At 43.0% G+C, this 21142-nt stretch overlaps 2 protein-coding genes across 2 annotated transcripts in view; both read left to right on the forward strand.

Annotated features, from left to right (window-relative positions):
• Positions 1-8515: 8515 nt before the first annotated feature.
• The window catches only part of strc1 (stereocilin 1), an 83855-nt gene continuing 71228 nt past the window's right edge, over positions 8516-21142 (forward strand). Inside the window, exons 1-3 of the mRNA XM_087981440.1 lie at positions 8516-9892; positions 12309-13127; positions 14667-14691. Of these exons, the coding sequence (XP_087837566.1) occupies positions 9835-9892; positions 12309-13127; positions 14667-14691 (902 nt within the window). The 5' untranslated portion in view covers positions 8516-9834. The remainder of the gene's footprint in view (positions 9893-12308; positions 13128-14666; positions 14692-21142) is intronic.
• On the forward strand, positions 15689-16221 carry LOC122540835 (U6 snRNA-associated Sm-like protein LSm5). Its single transcript, XM_043677052.2, has one exon. The coding sequence runs from the start codon at positions 15787-15789 to the stop codon at positions 15973-15975; it is 189 nt and encodes a 62-aa protein (XP_043532987.2). The 5' UTR covers positions 15689-15786; the 3' UTR covers positions 15976-16221.

The raw sequence follows: 21142 nt of genomic DNA on the forward strand, positions 1-21142 counted from the left end.
CTTTTACAAATGTTACAAACGTTTTGAAGTTTTACAAACTTGCACCAGAGTAACCCAAACATGATTCCATGACCTCTGCTCGGTCCTTTTATCCCTGTCTCTTGCTCTTGCTCTGCTTTAAATAATCTAATGTTACTTCAAAAGCTGCAATGGTTTCTGCCTCAACTACTCCTTATGACAAAACATTTCACGCTCTAATTTTGTGTTTTGCCTTGAATGCATTATGCAGGCAGCAAATAGATGAAATTTAATTTGGATTTTCTTCTTTAGAGTTAGGGCAAAAAGTCAACATGAGTTAATAACTTACCTCTTTTTTTGGGCGGGGGATGGTATTGGAGAGAAACAATAGGAAATTTATATCCTCTTTACTCCCCTCACTTTGCCTTATAGGAAATTCTGCTATTTAGTTGTGTGGTGGTCATTCTGAATGCATCTGGACTCCATTATAAAGACTGCTTCTTTTGTGGTGAAGCATGCTTTACATAAGTGTAAGAAATAGCAGTAGTAGGCCATTTGGCCTCCTGAGCCTGCTCTGCCCTTCAGTAAGATCACGGCTGATCTGATTGTGGCCTTATCTCCACTTACCTGCCTGCCCCCACAACTCTCTCGTTGATCATAAATCTTTATTCAATGTGTAGCTGAACTAGATAGATTGGGACTTAGAGAGATTAAACTATTGGATTTCTATTTTACATCATTTTAGCTGATCTTAGCTGTGGTGATGCTGCACGTGGCCTCAGTTTTGTTTTATCATCCAGTCATCAAGGGAGCGGTCATAATCACTCAAAATTCTCTATTATGCATAACATAGACTGGAATTGAATGTGTGAATATTTGGGTGCCCTAGTTTGTTCAACTATTGCCAAGGCTCCACCAGGAAAAAAGAGGCATCAGACAGAAGTTGAACTTGTGTTCATCCTTGTGTTGGATGTTTGTTAGAATATTTCTAAAACCTGACCTTTACTTGGTTTATATTTGAGTTGGTTTATGTTTAAGTCATTGAGGATTTAGTGCAGGCTTCATGTAAAAGCACCATGACCATCATTTTCATGCTTGGAGCTGGTTAAAGGAAGTGTGTTTGCTGCTTTGTTAGTTTTTGAATACTGATCACAGGCCAGTGTACAAAGTGAAACACTTTATCATAGAAATTTGACTTAGTCTGTTGAAGTTGAAGACTAATTATGTCTGGAATTGAATTATCAGGGATGACCAATGTATTTATTCTTCTACCAAACTCATCTAAAATAAAATATTTATGTTTCTTCAACTAAATCCATGCTATGGATGGTTAATACAAATTTCCAAGGATTTCCCCTGCTCTTCAGAAACTCTTCAATTGTTGTTGCATTCTCTTCCAAGCTGTTAGAAAGTTTGTACACTTAAGAGGGAATGACCTAATTCCTCAGAGATTTTGGTGATTAGTCAGTGATCAGAATATTTACCCAGAATAAGCAGTCATTTATTCAGCTAGCAGCGGAGTGGGGTGCCTTGAATTAGAAAGAGGAAAATTGTTTTGGCTTTCAGCTCTAATAGCAAGTAATACTTGTCTGGTGACAGTAAGATAGGCTTTGGTGGTTCTGGCCATAGCTGGATGACCTGCAGGCTCTCCTTAATATTTAATGAGGCAGTGTCCTATTGAATGTAGTTCATCAGAGTTAACATCTTGAGGGATGGTGAGAAAAATGTCAGTGAGGCTAAAAGAAGTTCCCTCGTCAAAACCTTCAGATTATGCTTTCTATCTTTGTCACTCTAGGATTAGTGAGAATGTTTAAGAATCTTTACCTTTTATTTGCTTATTCTGATGCTTTGCTTTAGCTACTTTTAAGAATTATTTACTGCTCCATTTCTTCAATCCATCTTTATAATTTAGCATCTAATTAATTTTAAAACCCTTTAGCTTTCCACACCATTTACGTCTTGCTAGGATCTCCAGACTTCTTTTGTGCCATTAGTATACTTTATGCTGGTTATTCCTAGTGGAATATTTGGCAGTAATTTGAGAATGTAAAACTGACGAGGTTGAATATAAAATCTGGATTTAAGAAAAATAACTCAATTTCATCCTTTCAAGAAATTGTACTTTGCATCGATGTGGATTCTGCAATTTTACCCAACAAGGGGTGAATAACCATAGGCAAACCTGAGCTTTACGAACAATGCTGTCTCCAAGGAGTAATGGATAAAGTCCATGATAAACAATGTTTGCTTTTGTTACTATTGGAAAGTATATACAATCAATAAATTTTTTTTTAATGAAATCCTCCTTTTTCTCTCACTGTGCCTTTATTCTCGTTGCCTTCCCCATTTTGGTATTTTGTTAACCTCTGATTTGAAGAGCCTTTGCTCAGTGGGTAGCTAAATCACCTCTAAGTCAGAAGTTTCTGTGTTCAAGTCCCAGTGAAGAATTTTGAGCACTATATCTAGGCTAACACTTGCAATGAAAATACAGGGAAGCATTACTCCCGTGTTAGAGTGCTGCTGTCTTTTGGATGGGATCTTAAACCACAGCTTATCCCATCAACTCAAATGAGTTCATGATTCTTCAGCAAAAGCACTAAACAGATAACTTCATTATCAAGTCATTGCAATTTGTGTGTGTCCTTGCAGTGCACAAGTTAACTCTTGTACAGTATTTCCTGGATAACAACAGTGACTACATTTGCAGAAAAAAGTGACATCCTGATATTGTTAAATACTCTCTAAAAATGCAAGTTTTTTTTACTTTCAGTTCATGATATTTAGAGGAGCTAGGAAGATTAAGTACAATTAAAAGCTTCGAATAAGTAATATTTTTAATCACTCGGAATCTGAGCATCAATGGTTGGGCCAGCATTTATTGCCCATCCCTAATTGCCTCTAAAAGGTGATGGTAAGTTGCTGTCTTGACCTGATGCAGTCCATATGCCATAGATAGAGCCTCAATCCCTTAAGGGAAGGGGTTCTAAGAATTTGACCCTGCAACAGTACCTGAGGAGCTCTGGTGGATTTTTGCAATGCATCTTGTAGATGGTCTACACAACTGCTGCTGAGTGTCAATGGTGAAGGGAGTGGATGTGCTGCCAATCAAGTGGGCTGTTTTGTCCTGGATGGTGTCAAGCTGCTTGAGTATTGTTGGAACTGCACTCATCCAGGCAATGGAGATTATTCCATCACACTCCTGACCTGTGTCTTGTAGATGGTGGACAGGCTCTGAGAAGTCAGGAGGTGAGTTGCTTGCATTATTCATAACTTCTGCTGTTATAGCCACTGTATTGTTATGGCTCATCCAGTTCAGTGTCTGGTCAATAGTAACCTCCTTGATGCTAATATCAGGCGAATCAGTGATGTAATGCAGTTGAAGGTCAAGGGGCTATGGATAGATTTGTTTGCTATTGGAGATTATCATTACCTGGCACATGTCTGCCGTGAATGTTATTTGACACTTGTCAGTTCAAGCCTGGATGTTGTTCAGTCTTTCTGCATTTGGCCATTCACTACTTCAGTCCTGAGGAGTCACAAGGGATGCTGAACATTATGCAATCATTGTAGAATATTCCTACTTCTGACCCTGCAATGGAGGGTTAGTTATTGAAGCAGCTGAAAATGTTTGGACCAAGCACACTATAGTGTGGAACTCAAATCTTATGTGGTTTGCTATTGGGATTTTGGTAACTCTGTTTTTCTGTTCACTTGTGTTCCTTCATCCAAAGATGTGCAGGTTAGGTGGAATGATCTTAGTTAGTTGTCCGTACTGTCCAAGGATGTGCAGGCTAGGTGAGTTAGCCATGGGAAATGAGGGGTCATGGGGATAATGTCGGTGGTTGGGTTTGAGTCTGCATGAGATGCTCTTCAGAGGGTTGATGCGGACTTGATGGGCCAAATGGTTTCTGTCCGCACTGTAGGGAATCTCTGAAGATGTTGCACCATGATTTGTCCATGTCACAAATACTATAGTTGTATTGTCACAAGAAAAGCCGTTGTAATGTAAAAGTCCATGAGATCTACCAAACCTGTCTGAAAGTATTATTGGTGATGATGTTACTTTTCTTGTTGTCCAGCATTTGAGAGATGTACTGTTAGATCTGCAAAGGCAGCTTGTAAACACGTTCTCAGCTCTTCACAAAAGTTATCACAGTGAAGAATACTGACTCCTATGTGTCGCGCAAAATCTTAATTCTTTGTTAATGCTTTACTTTTTCTCAATGTATCCCTGATTAAAGGTTAATGTTAAGGAATACAGCTGGTCAAATAAAATCTTGTTAATGGGAACATCCTGGTTGTGATCCCATTCTCAGCTGTTTTCTATGGAAATGCGAGTATGAGTTTTGTTTTCAATTGTTTTTTTTGTCTCTTTCCTCTCTCCCTTGGTATCTAACTGCTATCCATCTGAGATCAAGTCACTGAGCAGAAAACTTCAATCAAACCTGGGATCTTGATTACTTCCACTGATTACTGCCTCTATTTCCTGAACTTTTATCCTCAATGACTGCTGTATAGAAATGTTTTAAATCTCAAAAGCAACGCATTATATGAGAGGTGTGATTGCATTGGAAACGGTGTGAGGGAGATTTATCAAAATGTTGCCTTGACTGGAGAGTTTGTTATGAAGAATGTTTGGATAGACTGTGGTTGTTTTCTTTGGAGCATTGGAGGTTGAAGGGGAACATGACTGAGCAGTATCAAATTATGAGTGACATGATAGGATTCCTTCCTGTCTACCCTTTCTGTTGGTGATGAAAACAAAAAAAATGTTGGAAATCACAGAAGGTCAGGCAGCATCTGTGGAGAGACAGCAAGCTAACATTTCAAGACTAGATGACTCTTCATCAAAGCTCTGATTAAGAGTCATCCAGACTCATAACATTAGCTTACTCTGCCTCCACAGGTGCTGCCTGACCTGCTGTGATGTCCAGTTTTCTTTGTTTTCAGCACAGATACCAGCATCTGTAGTAATTTGCTCCTTTCTGGTGGTGGTGGTGGTGGGATCAGTGACAAGGGAGCATAGATTTAAGGTAAGGGGTAGCATAACCATCCTCTGAAGCTTGTGCATGGAGTCCAGGGAGCAATATTAGAATCCAGCATACTGCACCTCCAACTTTCTCTCATTCAATAAATCTTGCGTGTACAGTTCCATATACATGGTCAGCCATAGCTCGGTTAGTAGCTCCCTGACCTCTAAAGTTTGTGATTCAAATTCCATTCTGGAAATTTGAGGAAGCCTAGGATAACCATCCCAACAGATCATTGAAGGATCGCTACATGGTTAGAGGTGCAGTTATTTACATGAAATATTAAATTGAGATTTCTTCTGCCTTCTCAGGCAGCCACACACATTAAAGCCCTGTTAGAAGAGGAGTAAGGGAAGCCCCTGTGGTCACCTCGCCAAAGTGTTTACCTCAATCAACGTCACTAAGAACTATTATCTGATTATTAATAGGAATTTTTTGGGTGCACATCTACTGCCCTATTTTCTATCTTTCAAACAGTGACTACAAAAGTATTTCATTTGTTGTAAGGTGCTTTTGTCCTGGCCCTAGTGAAAGGTGCTGGAAATAATGGCCATTCATTTTCATGTCCTCGTTGACAAATCAGTTCACATCTGCTCACTTAACAATTTTCACCTTCTGACAGAGGATTCCATTTGGTCAGAAAATTCCTGGACAAGCAGGAGCATCACCAGTTAGCAATCTGGAATAAAAGTCCTGGTTAAGTCTCCTCCAGTACAGTTGCTGCAGTGTTAGGTTTGTGTCATGCCCTCAGCCAGGCCTGGGGGTTTGTTACCTCTGAGAGGCTTGTTCCAGGTTGTGACTGCCCTACTTGAGACACCTAACAGCTCACTGATAGGGTATGGAAAGTTACAACAAAAATTCTTTTTTTTCCCAAAAGCATCACTTTAATAACCCAATTTCTCAACTCTCCTTCCAGCTCATTGAATTACGCGTCAAATATAAGAAATCATTGTTTAATGTTTTAAGCAGTGCCTCTGTCTCTTCTGTCTTGTCGTCTGACAGCTTGCTTTCAGAGAGCTCTGGGCAATTAAGATAAATGAAGGTCTGGGTCATTCAAATTTTTAATCATTTTGTCATAATTCACAGAATGTTAAGATACTAGAAGATACAAATGACAACTCCGTGGATGAGCATATTTCTCTTGAATTTTTGTTGCTTAAACTTACTTAGATCATGGCAATTTTAGATGCTCGGAGAAAAATGATTTCTCTTCTAAAGAAAATAATTTGTGCAATTTTTATGGGAAAGTTTATTCAGTACCAGCTGGTGAAGGTCATAGCAGGTCAGTGTTAACACTTAAAATTGTAATTTGCATCAGAAATGTTTTTATAGTGATTATCAATGTACACTATAAGCAAGATTTGTAGTAATTTATACTATTGAGTCAGTTTAATTTCCAAAGTTATTTACAGTAAAATGCTTATCTTGTGAAACAGATAGAAATACAGAATTGAAGTAGGCTATTGTGTCCTTTCCTCCCCATTAAATGTGGAGGTGGAAAGGCACAGCATATTAGGCAGCATTGGAGACACAGGACGGTCAACGTTTTGGGTCAGGACCCTTCACCCTTTCTGAGTGACTGAAGTATCTATTCGAAATATTGCGTTTCTCTTTTTCCTAGTTCCTGTACATTTTCTCCTTTTTTAAAATAATTATATAACTCTTTTTGAATGTTACTATTAAAGCTGCTTCCTCCAGCCTTTTGGGTATTGCATTTCAGATCACAACTCAATGGGTTAAAAAAGGGTTCTTGGTGTCACCTCTATTTCTTTTGCTAAACACACAAAAATCTCTGTCCTTTGGTCCTTCTAATTGAAACAGATTTTCCTTAACTTTATCAAAACCATTCATTATTTTTAAAACCTCTGAAATATCCTCCTAATCATCTTGATCTAAGGAGAACAATGTCAACTGCTCCTGTATCTCGTATAACTGAAGCCCCTCACCCATAATATGACAGTAAATCTCTGCTCCCTCTTGAAGACTTGGACATACTTCTTAAAATGCCTCCAGCTTAGCTTAACCTGTTTATTTTAAACAAAGGTTCAGTGCAATGCCCTTGCTTTAATACTCTATTCCTTTATTAATAAACCGATGGAAATACAACGTCCCAATTTGGACCTTGTTCTAATGAAACTTTGTTCTCACCCCGTGTCTCCACATCTCAAAGGAAAGTGTGCATTCATCATAATACTCTAGATGTGATTCAGCCAGTGCTCAATGGAAAGAGCTTGACCTGTTATGTCCAGTGACATTCCTGTAAATGTTTGTTACTTCCCTCTGCCGCCCCAGACCATTTCCCTCCAGCATTTTCACTTGTTGCCCACAGCCTAATGGTGCTTAAGAAAGCCAGTAGAATACATAAGCGATATAAAATACAGCCATCTATGCATTTATACTTAAGTTCACACAGACAATGAATGACATTTAAATGAGAATTAAGTAGAGCCTTTGAATGGGAGATAGCAGATTCGGGACATCTGCAGAGTATTTATTAAGATATTATGTCTTAATCATCCCTCAAAACACTATAGGTAATTATTGCATGCTTCATGTTGCTTCTCATTTAGACTGCACTGCACCTTTTAATACAAGAGTGGGACATTTTGGCTCGTACATGATGTTTGGCTCCTTTTATGTTTTAATCATCTTGCAAACTGACTGGGTTACAGATTAATGTGATATCCTTCCCATTAGCCTGGAAGAGAGACTATTGAGAATGGGGTCAGAAGCAAGTCCATGTATTATTCACATGTCGCGTTTTGTAACTGCCTTGCCCATTCAAAGCATCTTTACAGCTCAGTCCTGGGTTTAATTAGCGAAGGTTAGAATTACACCATGTCTAAAATTACTTTGATGTCAAGTCATTAATTGTTTCTTTTTCCAATTTCCACTTTACATCTATGTTAAATGGGGTGAGCTTGTTTTTCCACCTTCTGGAGGACTTGATCCTTAATCTTGGATCACATGTTGACAGAAATAATTTTTGGACAATGGTGCCGTGCCCATTGAATGGGTTTGAGAATGTGAATGGAAATAGATGGTGGAAGCAAAAGGGGACAGTCTGTACCAGACTAGCTCAGCATCCACATGGTAATCTGGACCAAATCCAGAGTAACTTTAATCTGAACCATCTTCTGTGGAATATTCGTCAGTTTCGCTCTGAATTTCTGAAGCACACTGAACTATTGGGTGAGTTTTGCTTTAAGCTGACCAAATTAAAAGGTTTTAAGGAAGAAATAAACATAGTAGTTCTTGTAGTTCTTCCTGGGTAATTAGAGTAATAAAGTACAATTTTGAATTGTTTGAGCTAATTTTCCCACGTCTTTTATTCATATAAAAATCTCAGAATGGGAGATAACAGATTCGGGACATCTGCAAAGAGTATTTATTAGGATATTATGTCTTAATCATCCTTCAAAACACTACAGGTAATTTGAAGGAGGTAGTTTTTCCAGTAGTCTGAATCTCCTCAGTCCTGATCTGCCCAGGTTCACCAGAATGGCATTATATCTTAAAAGGTTTATATTATGAGGGCAGGTTATGTAGATTAGATTTGTATATCATTGAGTTTGGAATGTCTAATCCGATCTAATTGAAATGTCTTAAAGTGATAAAGGAATATGATAGTTTTAAATGCAGCACAAAAACCAAAAGGTGAGGTGTTTGCAAACAAAGTTTTGCAGGTGAAAGGATAGGCTAATACAGCGGTTAGTGAATAATGTGAGATCTTGGACTGAGGAACAAAAGCATAAACTGAAAAGTTAGGAAATTGTGCTAAACCTTTATTAGAGTAAGTCAGCTGCAGCTAGAATAGTGTATGCAATTCTGGGTGCTGCTCTGTGGGATGGACTTGAGAGAGGAAACAAAAGAGATTTAATCTAGCCCAGAACATTGTCATTTCTGCCACTCTGCAAAAGTTATGTTAATGCATGTATGAAGTTTGTGTATTTATGCACTGATCACTTATCAGGAATGTGTCACCACTTATCCTGCGCATGTTCTTGATGAATTATCATGCCTTGCAACATCATTGTGAGTTGTGACTGTCCCCTACAAATGACAGCAAGAAATAAGATTTTCATTTATCACCCTGGGGCTTATCAAAATGCTTTACAGTCAGTGAAGTCCTTTTGACATGCAGTCTCTATTATAATATAGGAAATATAGAGATATTGTGAATATGGCACCAAAGAGACCTCTCCTGCTGTGCTTCGAAATATTGCCATTTGCAGCTTGCATCCACCTGGCGGGGGTCCATGTGGTACAGCAGGTTTTTGTTTTGAACTAGCAAAACAGGTATGCAGTTGATTTATAATGGAATAGAAATGTAGTTTTTCAATTTTCTCATCTGAAGCTATGACTTGGACTGAGATTTTTATCTCTGAACCCGTTCTTTGTGTTTGTCTGGACTGAAAGTGGCTGTTCGCCTCTGTAGTCCATCATGACTGAATCTGATCCACTTACCATTCAGACACTGGGTACCATACTCTGCTGGGAGTCACTGTACAGTGATGAAAAGTGGGGATGTTGCCCTTATTAACTCCCTGCAAGGTTGAAGTTATCACTGTGGCTGATTACCACTTCTTTGCATAACTTTGCATAGAATAGGGATCAAACTGCAGCCTCCTGTCCTGTGTAGCTCAATTCTGTTAAATACAGAGATTTATGAAAATGTCATCCAAATGATGGCTGTAGATTTAGGTGCGCTTTGTGGCTGTTTATTAATAAATTTGAAAGCATACCGAATGATTGTATCTTGTCTTATCAACCTCATAAATGTATTCATTAAATCACCTTTCTACAGCTGCAGCAACAGGCGACCCAAGTTACAAGTTGAAGAGCTATGGGAGTAATTAATAAAATGATGAAGGCAATCATTCTTGCTCTCCTCATATTAACAGGTAATGAAAGATAGACTTGCATTACAACCTCAGGACATCCCAAATAACTTTACAACCAATCAAGTGTTTTTGAAATATAGCCACTGTTGTAATGTAAGAAATTCACCAATTGATTTAAGCACAGCAAGCTCCTGCAAAACAACATGAAAATGATCAGGTCTATTTAATGTTGATTGAAGATTAAATGTTGACCCAGAATGCTCCTCTTCAAAATAGTGTCACAGAATATTTTATATCCATCTGAGAGAGCAGACTGGCATCACTTTAACATTTTTCATCTGTTCATGGTATTTAGTTGTCACTCACTAGGCCAGTATTTATTACCTATCCCTAATTGTTGTGGGAAGGTGGTGCTGAGCTGCTTTCTTGAACTGCTATCGTCCTTTGAGTGTTAAGGAGACACAATGATGGTCAGAAGGGAGTTCCAGAATTTTGACCCAGTGACAATGAAAGAAAGACAATATAATTCAAAGTCGAAAGAGTGTGTGACAGGATTTAAGTGGTGCTGGAAAAGGCAGCATTCGATGAGCAGGAAAATCAACGTTTTAGGCAGGAGCCTTTCATCCGCCCTTCCTGATGAAGGGCTCCTGCCTGAAATGTAGATTTTTCCTGCTCCTCAGATGCTGCCTGACTTGCTGTGCTTTTCCAGCACCACTAATCTTGACTCTAATCTCCAGCATCTGCAGTCCTCACTTTTGCCTATAGTGTGTGACAGGTCTTGCTGTTCCCATGTATCTGCTACCCCTTACTTTCTAAGTGATAGATGATGTGGCCTTGGAAAGTACTATATGTGGCCAGTCAAGTCCAGTTTCTGCTAAATGATAACCCCTAGGTTATTGATAGTGACAGACTCAATTATGGTAATATCTTTAAATGTCTTGGGCTGATGGTTAGATCCTTTTTTGTTGAGGATGGTCACTACCTGGCACTGTCACTTGCCACTTATCAGCCCAAACCTGAATATTGTCCCGGCCTTGCTGCATTTGGTTGGTGTTGAACATAGTGCAGTTGTCATCCCAACTTCTTGATGGAAGAAAGTCATTGATGAAGTAGCTTTAGGTGGTTGACCCTTGAACGTCTTAGCTAAAAGACAATACTCCTGACGATATCGTGCTGTCTCAATACTGGAGTGGGAATGTCAGTCTAGGTTTTATGCACAAGTCTCTTATAATCTTTGCATTTCATTTGTCACCACTGGTGACTTTCAAGTTTTATATGTGATAACTGAAACTTTTCATAAGATGCTGAGCCACGTGGAGCAGCTTTAAGTCCTGACTTGTAACGTTACCTGGACTTGGTTCCACCTCAGTGCTTTGAACCAGAGGGGAGGACATTAGCTAGGGCTCCTTACTGGGATTATTAATTGAAGGAGGTCACTGAATAGGCTATTCATTTAATGCGCATGGGGCTGGAATGACACACCTCTTCCCAATCTTTGACACTCTGCAGGGACCTGCTATTGAGACTTCTACATGGGAATCAAGCACTTTAGCAAGATATCTGAAAGATGCCATCCACCTTCACCAGAGGAGGGGAGGAAATTCCAAAGTTAATGACAAAACATTTATTCGAACGGAAAAGCCATTGTTACACTGCGACAGAAGTTAATAGGAAGATAGGAACACGGTGGCTCAGTGGTTAGCACTGCTGTCTCAAAGCACCAGGGTCCCAGGTTCAATCCCCAGCCTCTGGCAACTGTCTGTGCGGAATTTGCACATTCTCCCCGTGTCTGCGTAGGTTTCCTCCGAGTGCTCCGGTTTCTTCCCACAGTCCAAAGATGTGCAGGTTAGATGAATTGACCGTGCTAAATTGCCCATAGTGCTCGGTGCATTGGTCAGAGGAGAATGGGTCTGGGTGGGTTACTCTTCGGAGGGTCATTCTGGACTGGTTGGGCTGAAGGGCCTGTTTCTGCACTGTAGGTTTAAAGATGAGGCTATTGATTCCTTATATTATTGAATTAGATCATACTTTATCAGTACATTAACTCAGAGAGTACATTCATCACCCTTAGCCTTGCCTAACAAAAATATATCAATCTGAATTTTTTTAATTTTCAGTTATCTGGCAGCCATAACAGCTTTGTGCAGTAGAATTCACATTTTCAAGTACGCCGCGTGTGAAGTGCTTCCTGACTTCACCCCTGAGTAACCTAGTTTTGAATTTAAGGTTAAACCTCCTTGTTTTGGATTTCCTCCGTATTGGTTTCTCTCTAACTAATATACTGAATAATTTAACTATCTTAAAACACCTTGGATGACCCTGAAAATCTTCTGTACTGAAAGATAGGGAACATGACAACTATTGAATATAGATTCTTTAATCTCTGTAGAGAGAGATATTAGCAGTCTAATTGAAATCATTAATTTGGATTTTCAGAAACTAATATGACTTTTACAGTGTGTTATTTTCCCTTCAGTGTCTTCAGGTAGTAGGCAGCCTCAAAATCCTGAAACCAAGTGGCAATCTGTGAATTCAATATTCAGGAAACATAACAACACAAAAATGTCAACTAAAGAGGTAAAACTAGACATAGAAAAAAGGATTTCAGACAACATAACTCGCTCCAGTTACCATAACTTAAGGACATTTCTGTGGAGCTTTTTGGATCCTGCCCATCATGTTGGAGCTTCCTCAATGGATTCTGCTGTACTGGAGGCCATTCAATTGGCAATGACTAGTGCAACTCAAGCAAACAAATGGGAATTTTATTACATGATCTGGCAAGTTCTGTTCAGCAGTCAGGTTGGAGCTACAAGTTCAGAGCTGGACAAACGACTGCCCCAGATGCTTTTCTATCTCTTTCAGGACTCTACATCTTCCTTTGCATTTGTTGAAAAATTGTTGAAGCCATTGGGAGTCGACTGGAAAGTTGCCCTGAGGTCCATACAGAGTGAAGTCTGTTACATTACTTCAACCATGAGCAGAAGATCCTTCAGTGAACACATCAGAGTGTTTCTTGCACCCAGTGTGAAGTCAAATAGGTCAAGAATGGGGACTGATGCCTTCAATATTCAAAATATACTGTTGAATTTCATTAAGAAGCTGCATCAAGTCTTTTTCAATGAGTTAAAGCCCATTTGGTATTTCTTTGGTCAGAATGTGTTCCCGTTGTTTGAATCTTATATTGGTCGCAGTACAAAGCAAATCCTTTTGAAGCTAACAGACTTTATCTTGGAACAAATGCTATTGTCGACCAGCACAATTAAACTGGATGTTAAAGGACAGTGTTCCCAAGGTAAGAAGTCGTATTATTTCGCATTTTTTCCATAAATTCTTTCCTATTGAAGATGTGAGCTTCTAGCAATTTTTTTTATTTGAGGCGAGAGCAGTAAAAGATTCAGTTATTTCAAAATGAGTGCCAATCAAACTCCGCCCAGTATCAACTCTCAATATTATCATACCCTTACTTATTCTTATCTGCAGTCACTTGCTTTCTCCATATCCTGCCCTCTCTGAATCTCGCCCGGCACCTGAGTCTAACCTACTTTGCTACTGTGCCTCTCCTCCACTCCCTCTTGCTGTCCCTACTGGCAAACACTTGAAAGCAACTAACTCTGCTCCCAGACTAGAGACAGTTGGATTGATATTCTTAAATTAAAAAGTGTGCTATAAATCTTAGAAGCATCTGTGGAGAAAGAAGCAGTTAATGCAGTTAATGTTTCATATTGAGTGGATACTACTTAAGAAAACATCTTTGACCTTGAAATATTAACTATTTTTCTCTCTTTACAGATACTGTCAGACCAGTATTTCCAGCATGTACACTTTTTATTTCAGACTTCCAGCACCTGCTGTATTTGTTTTTAGTTTGGATGATGTCCTTCCCTTTCTGTTGGCTTCACAGACCCTATTTATATTAAGGTTGTGTGGTCACACCTGGCCTGTAGAGAATCTGATTCCACAATTGAAAGTATTACACAATATCAAGTGTACAAGCTTCGCTTGTCATAAAACACTCTAGTTTTTGATAACCTGGATGTGATCTAAAAAGGAAAATTCCACAGGAAGGATACTTGCCAAAAGAGGATCCTAATCATTTTGTTTGCCCAGTGAATCAAGGGTCAAAATTTCCTCTAGATCAGGAAATTGTATGTCCTAGTTTCAGTGCAGTACCTTGAATATACAACTTAGACTGGCACTCCCACTGCAGTAGTGAGGGAATTTTGCACTGTCCGAGATGCCATCTTTGGATTGACACATCTGCCCATCAGAGGAATGTAAAAGATCCCATGCTGTCTATTCAAAGTGAAGCAGAGAAGTTTTCATCAATGTGCTGGGCCAATATTTATTTCACAATCCACATCACTAAAATCTCACATTATCTAGTCATTAGCACAATGGTTTCCTGCGTGCAAATTGACTGCTGTATTTTCTACACTAAAGGAGAAATTGCATTTCAAAAGTATTTATTATTGTAAATTGCTACATTTTTTAAAAAGTTGCTATAGAAATGCTGCAGGACTTTTTTAAACCTACATTTACCCCTGAACTGTACCTAGCAGCAGCATCAGGATAATCTGTCCACTGTTAGATCTCTTTGTTTTGCATCATTATAACACTATATCTGTTACTGCACTGTCCGCTGTCCACTTTCACATTCCTATGGTCGCTTCTCAATCAATCCCTTCTTCCTGTGCCTAAATCTTCTGTTTTCTGTCTTCATCTTTGTTCAAATGTTACTGTGTCTGTGTGGAAGTCCCATTACAATTTGATGCCTAATGCTTACCTTTCATATCCTTTGTTTTTTTATACTGTTGATGTATTGTTTTTACAGGGAATCTGAACCAGCTCCTCATTTGGTGAGTTACCAAGCAGTCTGCATTAATTAATTGATTTGGTAGTATGAGTTTCCAATTCATCTCTCATTGCCTGTTTATAAGTATAAGCAAATATAAATATTGTCTTGTCTGCTCTTTCCCTTATGATATTAAATGGCCCTATATCTAATCTGAAGTATATAAAGACTTTTCATTTATACCAAAACCCTTCTTTTAACTGTTTCTGTGCTTGAGTGTAGGTCACAGTGAATGCTGGTCCACACAGTGAATGCTGGTCCACACAGTGGAGGCATTCCCCAGTACTACACCATTCCTGCCACATGTGCCCTCTGCTTGAGAACCCAGGGTTGTTACAGCCAATTGTTTAAGGCTGTCTGATGGCTCAGTTTGATTAAGTAAGATGAACCTTGGACCTGATGAGATGGTGGGTGAGGTGAGAGTTCTGTGATAGGCAGTCAGCATCATCGAGAGGTGAGGAGTCAGAGAACGCAGTCAACATCACTGAGATCCTTGTAGGGAAGTAACCAGACTGGCAGGCGCCTAAAGTAAGACTTGGGATCTCTTCAGATCGTATGAATCTTTCGCCTTTTACTAAATACGTCTCGGCCTTTTGGCTCGGAATATGTGTAGTTCCTGAGGACCAGAGGAAGAGATTCTGCTCGAGTGCTGTCGGTTCAACGCAGCGGACGTGTGCTGGCGGGGGAGAAACCACGGGGATCGTGTTGTGAGTCGTCGGAGCTGCTGGAGACCATCGCTGGATCGTGATTGGACATTGGAGGATCGTTTGGTTGTGCTGACCTGCACTTGGTGGATCTTTATGCTGGCTTCGGCCTAATGCCAATTCAGGTACCAGCCAACCTCAGAGCTATGGCCTCAGCAGCTGCTCGCAGCCCTGGCCAGGGCATTCGCAACACAGTCAGGGTGACTGTGAAGAAGGTGGAGGAGCACACACCGGTCGATCGGACAGTGTTCGTGAAGAAGATTTTGCTGGAGTGACGCGGGTTTGAAGCAGCGGACGTGTACTTGGTCAAGGTGGCGCTGAATGCAACGAATCCGTCTCAGCTGCTGCCTCTCGAGTTGGTGGACAAATGCATTGGCTCGCGGATTCATATTGTTATGAAAAATGATAAGGAGATTGTCGGAACACTGCTTGGTTTTGATGATTTTGTCAACATGGTGCTTGAAGATGTTACTGAATTTGAGATCACACCAGAAGGCAGAAGAATCACAAAACTGGACCAAATCCTATTGAATGGAAATAACATAACGATGCTTATTCCTGGTGGTGAAGGTCCTGAAGTATGAATGGAACCCTCTTTCAACTAAGTGAATTTTTGATTCATGTACTTCTGTTTTATGTTCACTTCTGTTTATGACAGTTTTTTTAAGAGTTTATTTTTTATGACTCCTTGCAAAAACTTGCATTTATTTTGTAGCTGGAACAAATGTATTGTCTCAGAAATGAGAGGTGAATCATGTTTGAGTGTATGCAAAACTTGATTTATTTTTAAAGAGAAAATAAAGGGTTTTCTTTTTCACTTAAAAAAAAAAGGACGTGTACTGCCTGCAGGATTTCCCTGTGGCAGGCTATTTCGATGTGACCTTCAGGAGCGTGAAGAATTGCGAGCAGCTCCTGAAGGTCTTCAAGGAGAAGGAAGGGGAACCTCTGTTCTCCATCTTGTCGGCGGTCCCGTTGTGTGTGCTTCCTGCACAGAGGAGTCGGGTTGTAACAATCCAAATGTACAACCCTCACATCCCAGCAGCAGATGTCCTGACCTTCTTGAGGAGATACGTCCAGGTCGAGGGAGAGAGTACCGATGTGGTCGATCCTTTCGGGATCTGGATCAGCAAACGACAGGTCAGGGTAACCCTGAGGGTCGATGCCAGTGGGAACATCCTCCACCCACCCTCCAGCTTTGCCATCGGAGGAAGCAGAGGTTACCTGACATACACAGGGCAGCCAAAAGTGTGCCGAACCTGCAGGAGGTCAGACCACATGGTGGCGGATTGTAAGGTGACCGTCTGCCGAAACTGCAAGCAGGAAGGCCACCCGATCAAGGAATGTAAGGAGGCCAAGAACTGTAATCTGTGCGGAGAGGCGGGCCACATGTACAAGGCCTGCCCAAGACGAGGGGCCGCCACCTATGCACAGATGGCCGGAGGTGGCAACATGAGCCGTGGACCGCCTAAGACCAGCAAGGTACCACAAAACAGCACGGGAACGGTGTCTGGAGGCAGCCTGAAGGAAGGGCAGGCTGTAGCGGAGCAGACGGCAGACATCGGGGAGATGCAGCAGCCGATCCAAACTCCTTCAAGACAGACGGAGGAAATGGAAGAGGAGGGAACAAAGGAGGCAGAGGATTGGATTACTGTCAAAAGCAGGAAGAGGAAACCTCCTAAAGCCACCCAGCGAAGGGGGAAGTGACACCTACACGACGAAGATACAGGCAGCTCTTCCGACGGTGAGGACGGGCGCAAGGAGGGTCGTCACCAGAGGAAGAGACAGCGCTGCGGGGAAAAAGGGCAGCACCGCCCAAGCAGGAAAGGACGATCCCTCTGAGGGGATGGGTAAAGCCCTCCCCCCACCCGGTGAGAACCAAGAGGTACCCACCGGCCCACAGCTCCAGGTAACTGGGAGCAGCGGTCCTGTGACAGCCCCGCTGTCAGATGGAAAACTGGACTATGCGGACCCTGGGCCCGACCCGAAGACACCAGAGCGGGGAAATGGCTTCAGCGTGGAGCCGGACACCTACCTCAGCCCTGGGAGGTCCAGCAGTTTGCCGTCACCATGGGGATGCACACAGCTACCCCAGAGGGGCAAGACCAGCAGCAAATGGACAGTGTCAACCTTGTAAGCTGTTAAAATGGGGTTAAAAATTGCCAGCATCAATGTGCGTAGCATCAAATCGGCTACGCGATGTGTTTCTACGATGGCCTTCCTGGCCAACGTTAAAGCCGACGTCCTGTTTCTGCAGAAGTGTGGGATACCGCACCTCAGCAGCTACAGGAGATGGTCGAGCTTGTGGGCCCATGGGCCGTCAGTTTGATCGGGGGGCAACGATAGCCGCGCCTCCGGCCTGGGTATCCTGTTGCGAGGAGGCAACTTCACCATCTCCGAGGTTAAGGAGGTGGTGGGCGGGCGCCTCCTCGTCGCCGACGTCACGTACAGGAATGCTCCCCTGAGACTGATTAATGTGTATGCCCCAGTGGGTAAGAGTGAACGGTTGGCTGTCCTGCAGCAGCTTCCACTGTTGCTGGCTACGTCCAGGCCGGTCATTCTGGCCGGAGACTTCAACTGTATCATTGATGCAGATGGACGATCCGGCGGGGGGAACAGTAAACTGAACACCACGTCCATAGCCCTGATGGACACGGTAAAAGATGCCAAGCTGCACGACGTCTTCAGCACCCCTGCAGATGGAGCGCGGCATAGATACACCTGGTCACGGGCAGACGGGTCTATCCGCTCAAGGATAGATTATCTATTTGTGTCCCGAACGTTCTTGGTCAGATCCACCGACATCAAGCCGGTGTTCTTCTCTGACCACTGCCTCCTGCAGGCCGACTGTCACCTACAGGACGAGCAGCGGGCTGGTAAGGGAACGTGGAAGCTGAACACAAAGCTGTTGACCCTGGGAAACGTTGAGGAGCTCAAGAGGGACTATGCAGGTTGGAGAACAGTGAAGCCCCTCTTTGAGTCCCCAGCAGACTGGTGGGAAACAGTAAAAGGGAACATCAAGAGGTTCTTCATCCTCAAAGGTGTTCAGGAGGCGAGAGAGAGGCGGGGAAAACTGTCCCAGCTCCAGGAAAGTATGCAGAACCTGCTCCTGCTGCAGACGATGGGGGTGGATGTCACGGAGGACCTCAACAGCCTGAAGGAAGAAGATGGCTAGATAACGTCATCTCAGGCTGACGTCATGAGGATCAGTAAATCCTTCTATGCCAGTCTGTATGACGCGAAGCCGACCGACAGCGCGGCCTCCCAGTCGTTCCTGTCCTCTATCATGGAGGTCTTAGACGACAGAACACGCGAGAGGCTGGACCAGCCGCTATCTCTGGACGAGCTGACCAAGGCCGTCGAGTCCTTCGAAAAGAATAAAACTCCCGGATGCGACGGCTTACCGGTCGAGATCTATTCTGCTCTGTGGGACTTGATTGGCCAGGACATGCTGGAGGTGTATGTCAGTATGCTTCGAGCAGGTACCATGAGTGAATCCATGAGGAAAGGCATCATCACCCTCATCTACAAGCGGAGGGGGGAGAAGGAGGAACTCAAAAATTGGAGACCAATCTCACTATTGAATGCAGATTACAAAATTCTGTCAAAGGTAATCGCCAACCGGGTCAGGTCTGCTCTAGGGTCTGTGATTCACCCTGACCAAACCTGTGTTGTGCCGGGCAGGAAGATCGCTGAGAGTCTCTCACTCCTCAGGGATACGATCGCCTATGTGTAGGTCAGAGGGTTGGACACCTGCCTGATCAGCCTGGACCAGGAGAAAGCCTTTGACAGGATATCACACAGGTATATGAGAGATGTTCTCTCCAAAATGGGCGTTGGGGAGGGAATCTGCAATTTTATCAGACTGCTCTACACCAACATTGTCAGTGCAGTTTCAATCAATGGGTGGGAATCAGATAGCTTCCCAGTCAGATCTGGAGTCAGGCAGGGCTGCCCTCTCTCTCCTGCCTTGTTTGTGTGCTGCATAGAGCCATTTGCCGAGTCCATCAGGAAGGATGTGAGCCTGAGAGGGGTGACTATTCCCGGCAGCGGGGGCCTGCAAGTTAAGGCCTCCCTGTACATGGATGACGCCGCCGTTTTCTGCTTGGATCCGCTGTCCGTGCGCAGACTCATGTGCATATGTGACCAGTTCGAACGGGCCTCGGGGGCCAAGGTAAACTGAGGCAAGAGCGAGGCCATGCTCTTTGGGAACTGGGCCGACCAATCCTCGATCCCCTTCACCGTCAGGACCGACCACCTGAAGGTGCTGGGTATTTGGTTCGGGGGAGCTGGGTTGTGCACCAAGTCTTGGGAGGAGCGTATCAGCAAAGTGAGGCAGAAACTGGGCAGATGGAAGCTTCAGTCGCTCTCCATCACGTGGAAAAAACCTGGTCATCAGGTGTGAGGCACTGTCATTGCTATTATACGTGGCACAGGTCTGACCTATTCCCAGAACCTGTGCCGCTGCAGTCACCCGGGCTATCTTCCAGTTTATATGGAGGTCAAAGATGGACCGGGTCCAAAGGGACTCGCTGTACAAAGATCTGGGCAACGGGGGAAAAAAATACACCCAATGCCACCCTCACCCTGATGGCCACCTTTGTGTGTGGCTGCATCAAGCTGAGCATGGATCTCCGGTACGCAAACACCAAGTGTCACTACGTACTGAGGTTCTACCTGTCCCCGGTGTTGCGAAGGATGGGCCTGGCCTCGCTGCCGCGGAAAGCTCCGAGTAGTTGGACCGTTCCGTATCACCTGTCCTTCGTGGAGAAGTTTATGAAGAAAAACACCTTTGACCACAAGTCCATCAGGAAGTGGTCAGCACGTAGTGTCCTTGAGACCCTTCGGGAAAAGGAGAGGGCGGATCCTATCGAGCGGTTCCCTGAGCAGACTGTCAAAGCCATTTGGCAGAATGCCTCATTGCCAGAACTTTCCAACAAGCACCAAGACATGGCTTGGCTGGTGGTGAGAAGGGCTCTGCCTGTGAGATCCTTTATGCACGCCCGGACTCTCAGCCGCACCGCACGCTGCCCTCGAAGTGGCTGCGGGGGGGGAAGGAGACTGTCACACACCTCCTTCTGGAATGTGCCAACGCAGAAGAAGTCTGGCGAGGAATGCAGTGGTGTTTGTCGAGGTTCGTCCTGAGCAGCGCCGTGACGTGGGACTCCGTGCTCTACGGCCTGTTCCCCGGGACGCACACCCAGACAAACATCAACTGTGTCTGGAGGATCATCAACTCGGTGAAGGACGCTCTCTGGGCGGTCCGAAACCTGTTGATCTTCCAGCTAAAGGAGTTGACCCCGACTGAGTGTTGCAGACTGGCACATTCCAAGATCCAGGGCTACGTGTTGAGGGACACGCTGAAGCTTGGGGCAGCTGCTGCCAAGGCGCGGTGGGAAAAGACATCTGCCTGCCTAAGAAGAACAGGGGGCCCACGTAGTCATTTGGGATTTGCCGACGCCTCCGCTGAAAATGTAATCGTACAGACCTGTAAATAGGAATGGTTACTCTGTTTTCGGTATGCAAACAAATGGAATGTTTACATATGTATGGCATGTCCAGTTGTACAGATCATCAAAGTATTTTATGAATAAAGTATATTTTTGAAATAAAAAAAGACTTGGGACAAAACAAGAATAGGATTTTTCAAGTCTACATTTAAATAGGCACAAGGATGAAGCAAACACAAAGGCTCTATATTCTAACAAAATATTGTAGATGCTGGAAATCTAAAACACAAACATAAACTGCTGG

Source organism: Chiloscyllium plagiosum, unplaced genomic scaffold, assembly GCF_037043375.1.
Source record: "Chiloscyllium plagiosum isolate Xiang-an unplaced genomic scaffold, Cpla_swu_hap1 HiC_scaffold_39, whole genome shotgun sequence".
Lineage (NCBI taxonomy): Eukaryota > Metazoa > Chordata > Chondrichthyes > Orectolobiformes > Hemiscylliidae > Chiloscyllium > Chiloscyllium plagiosum.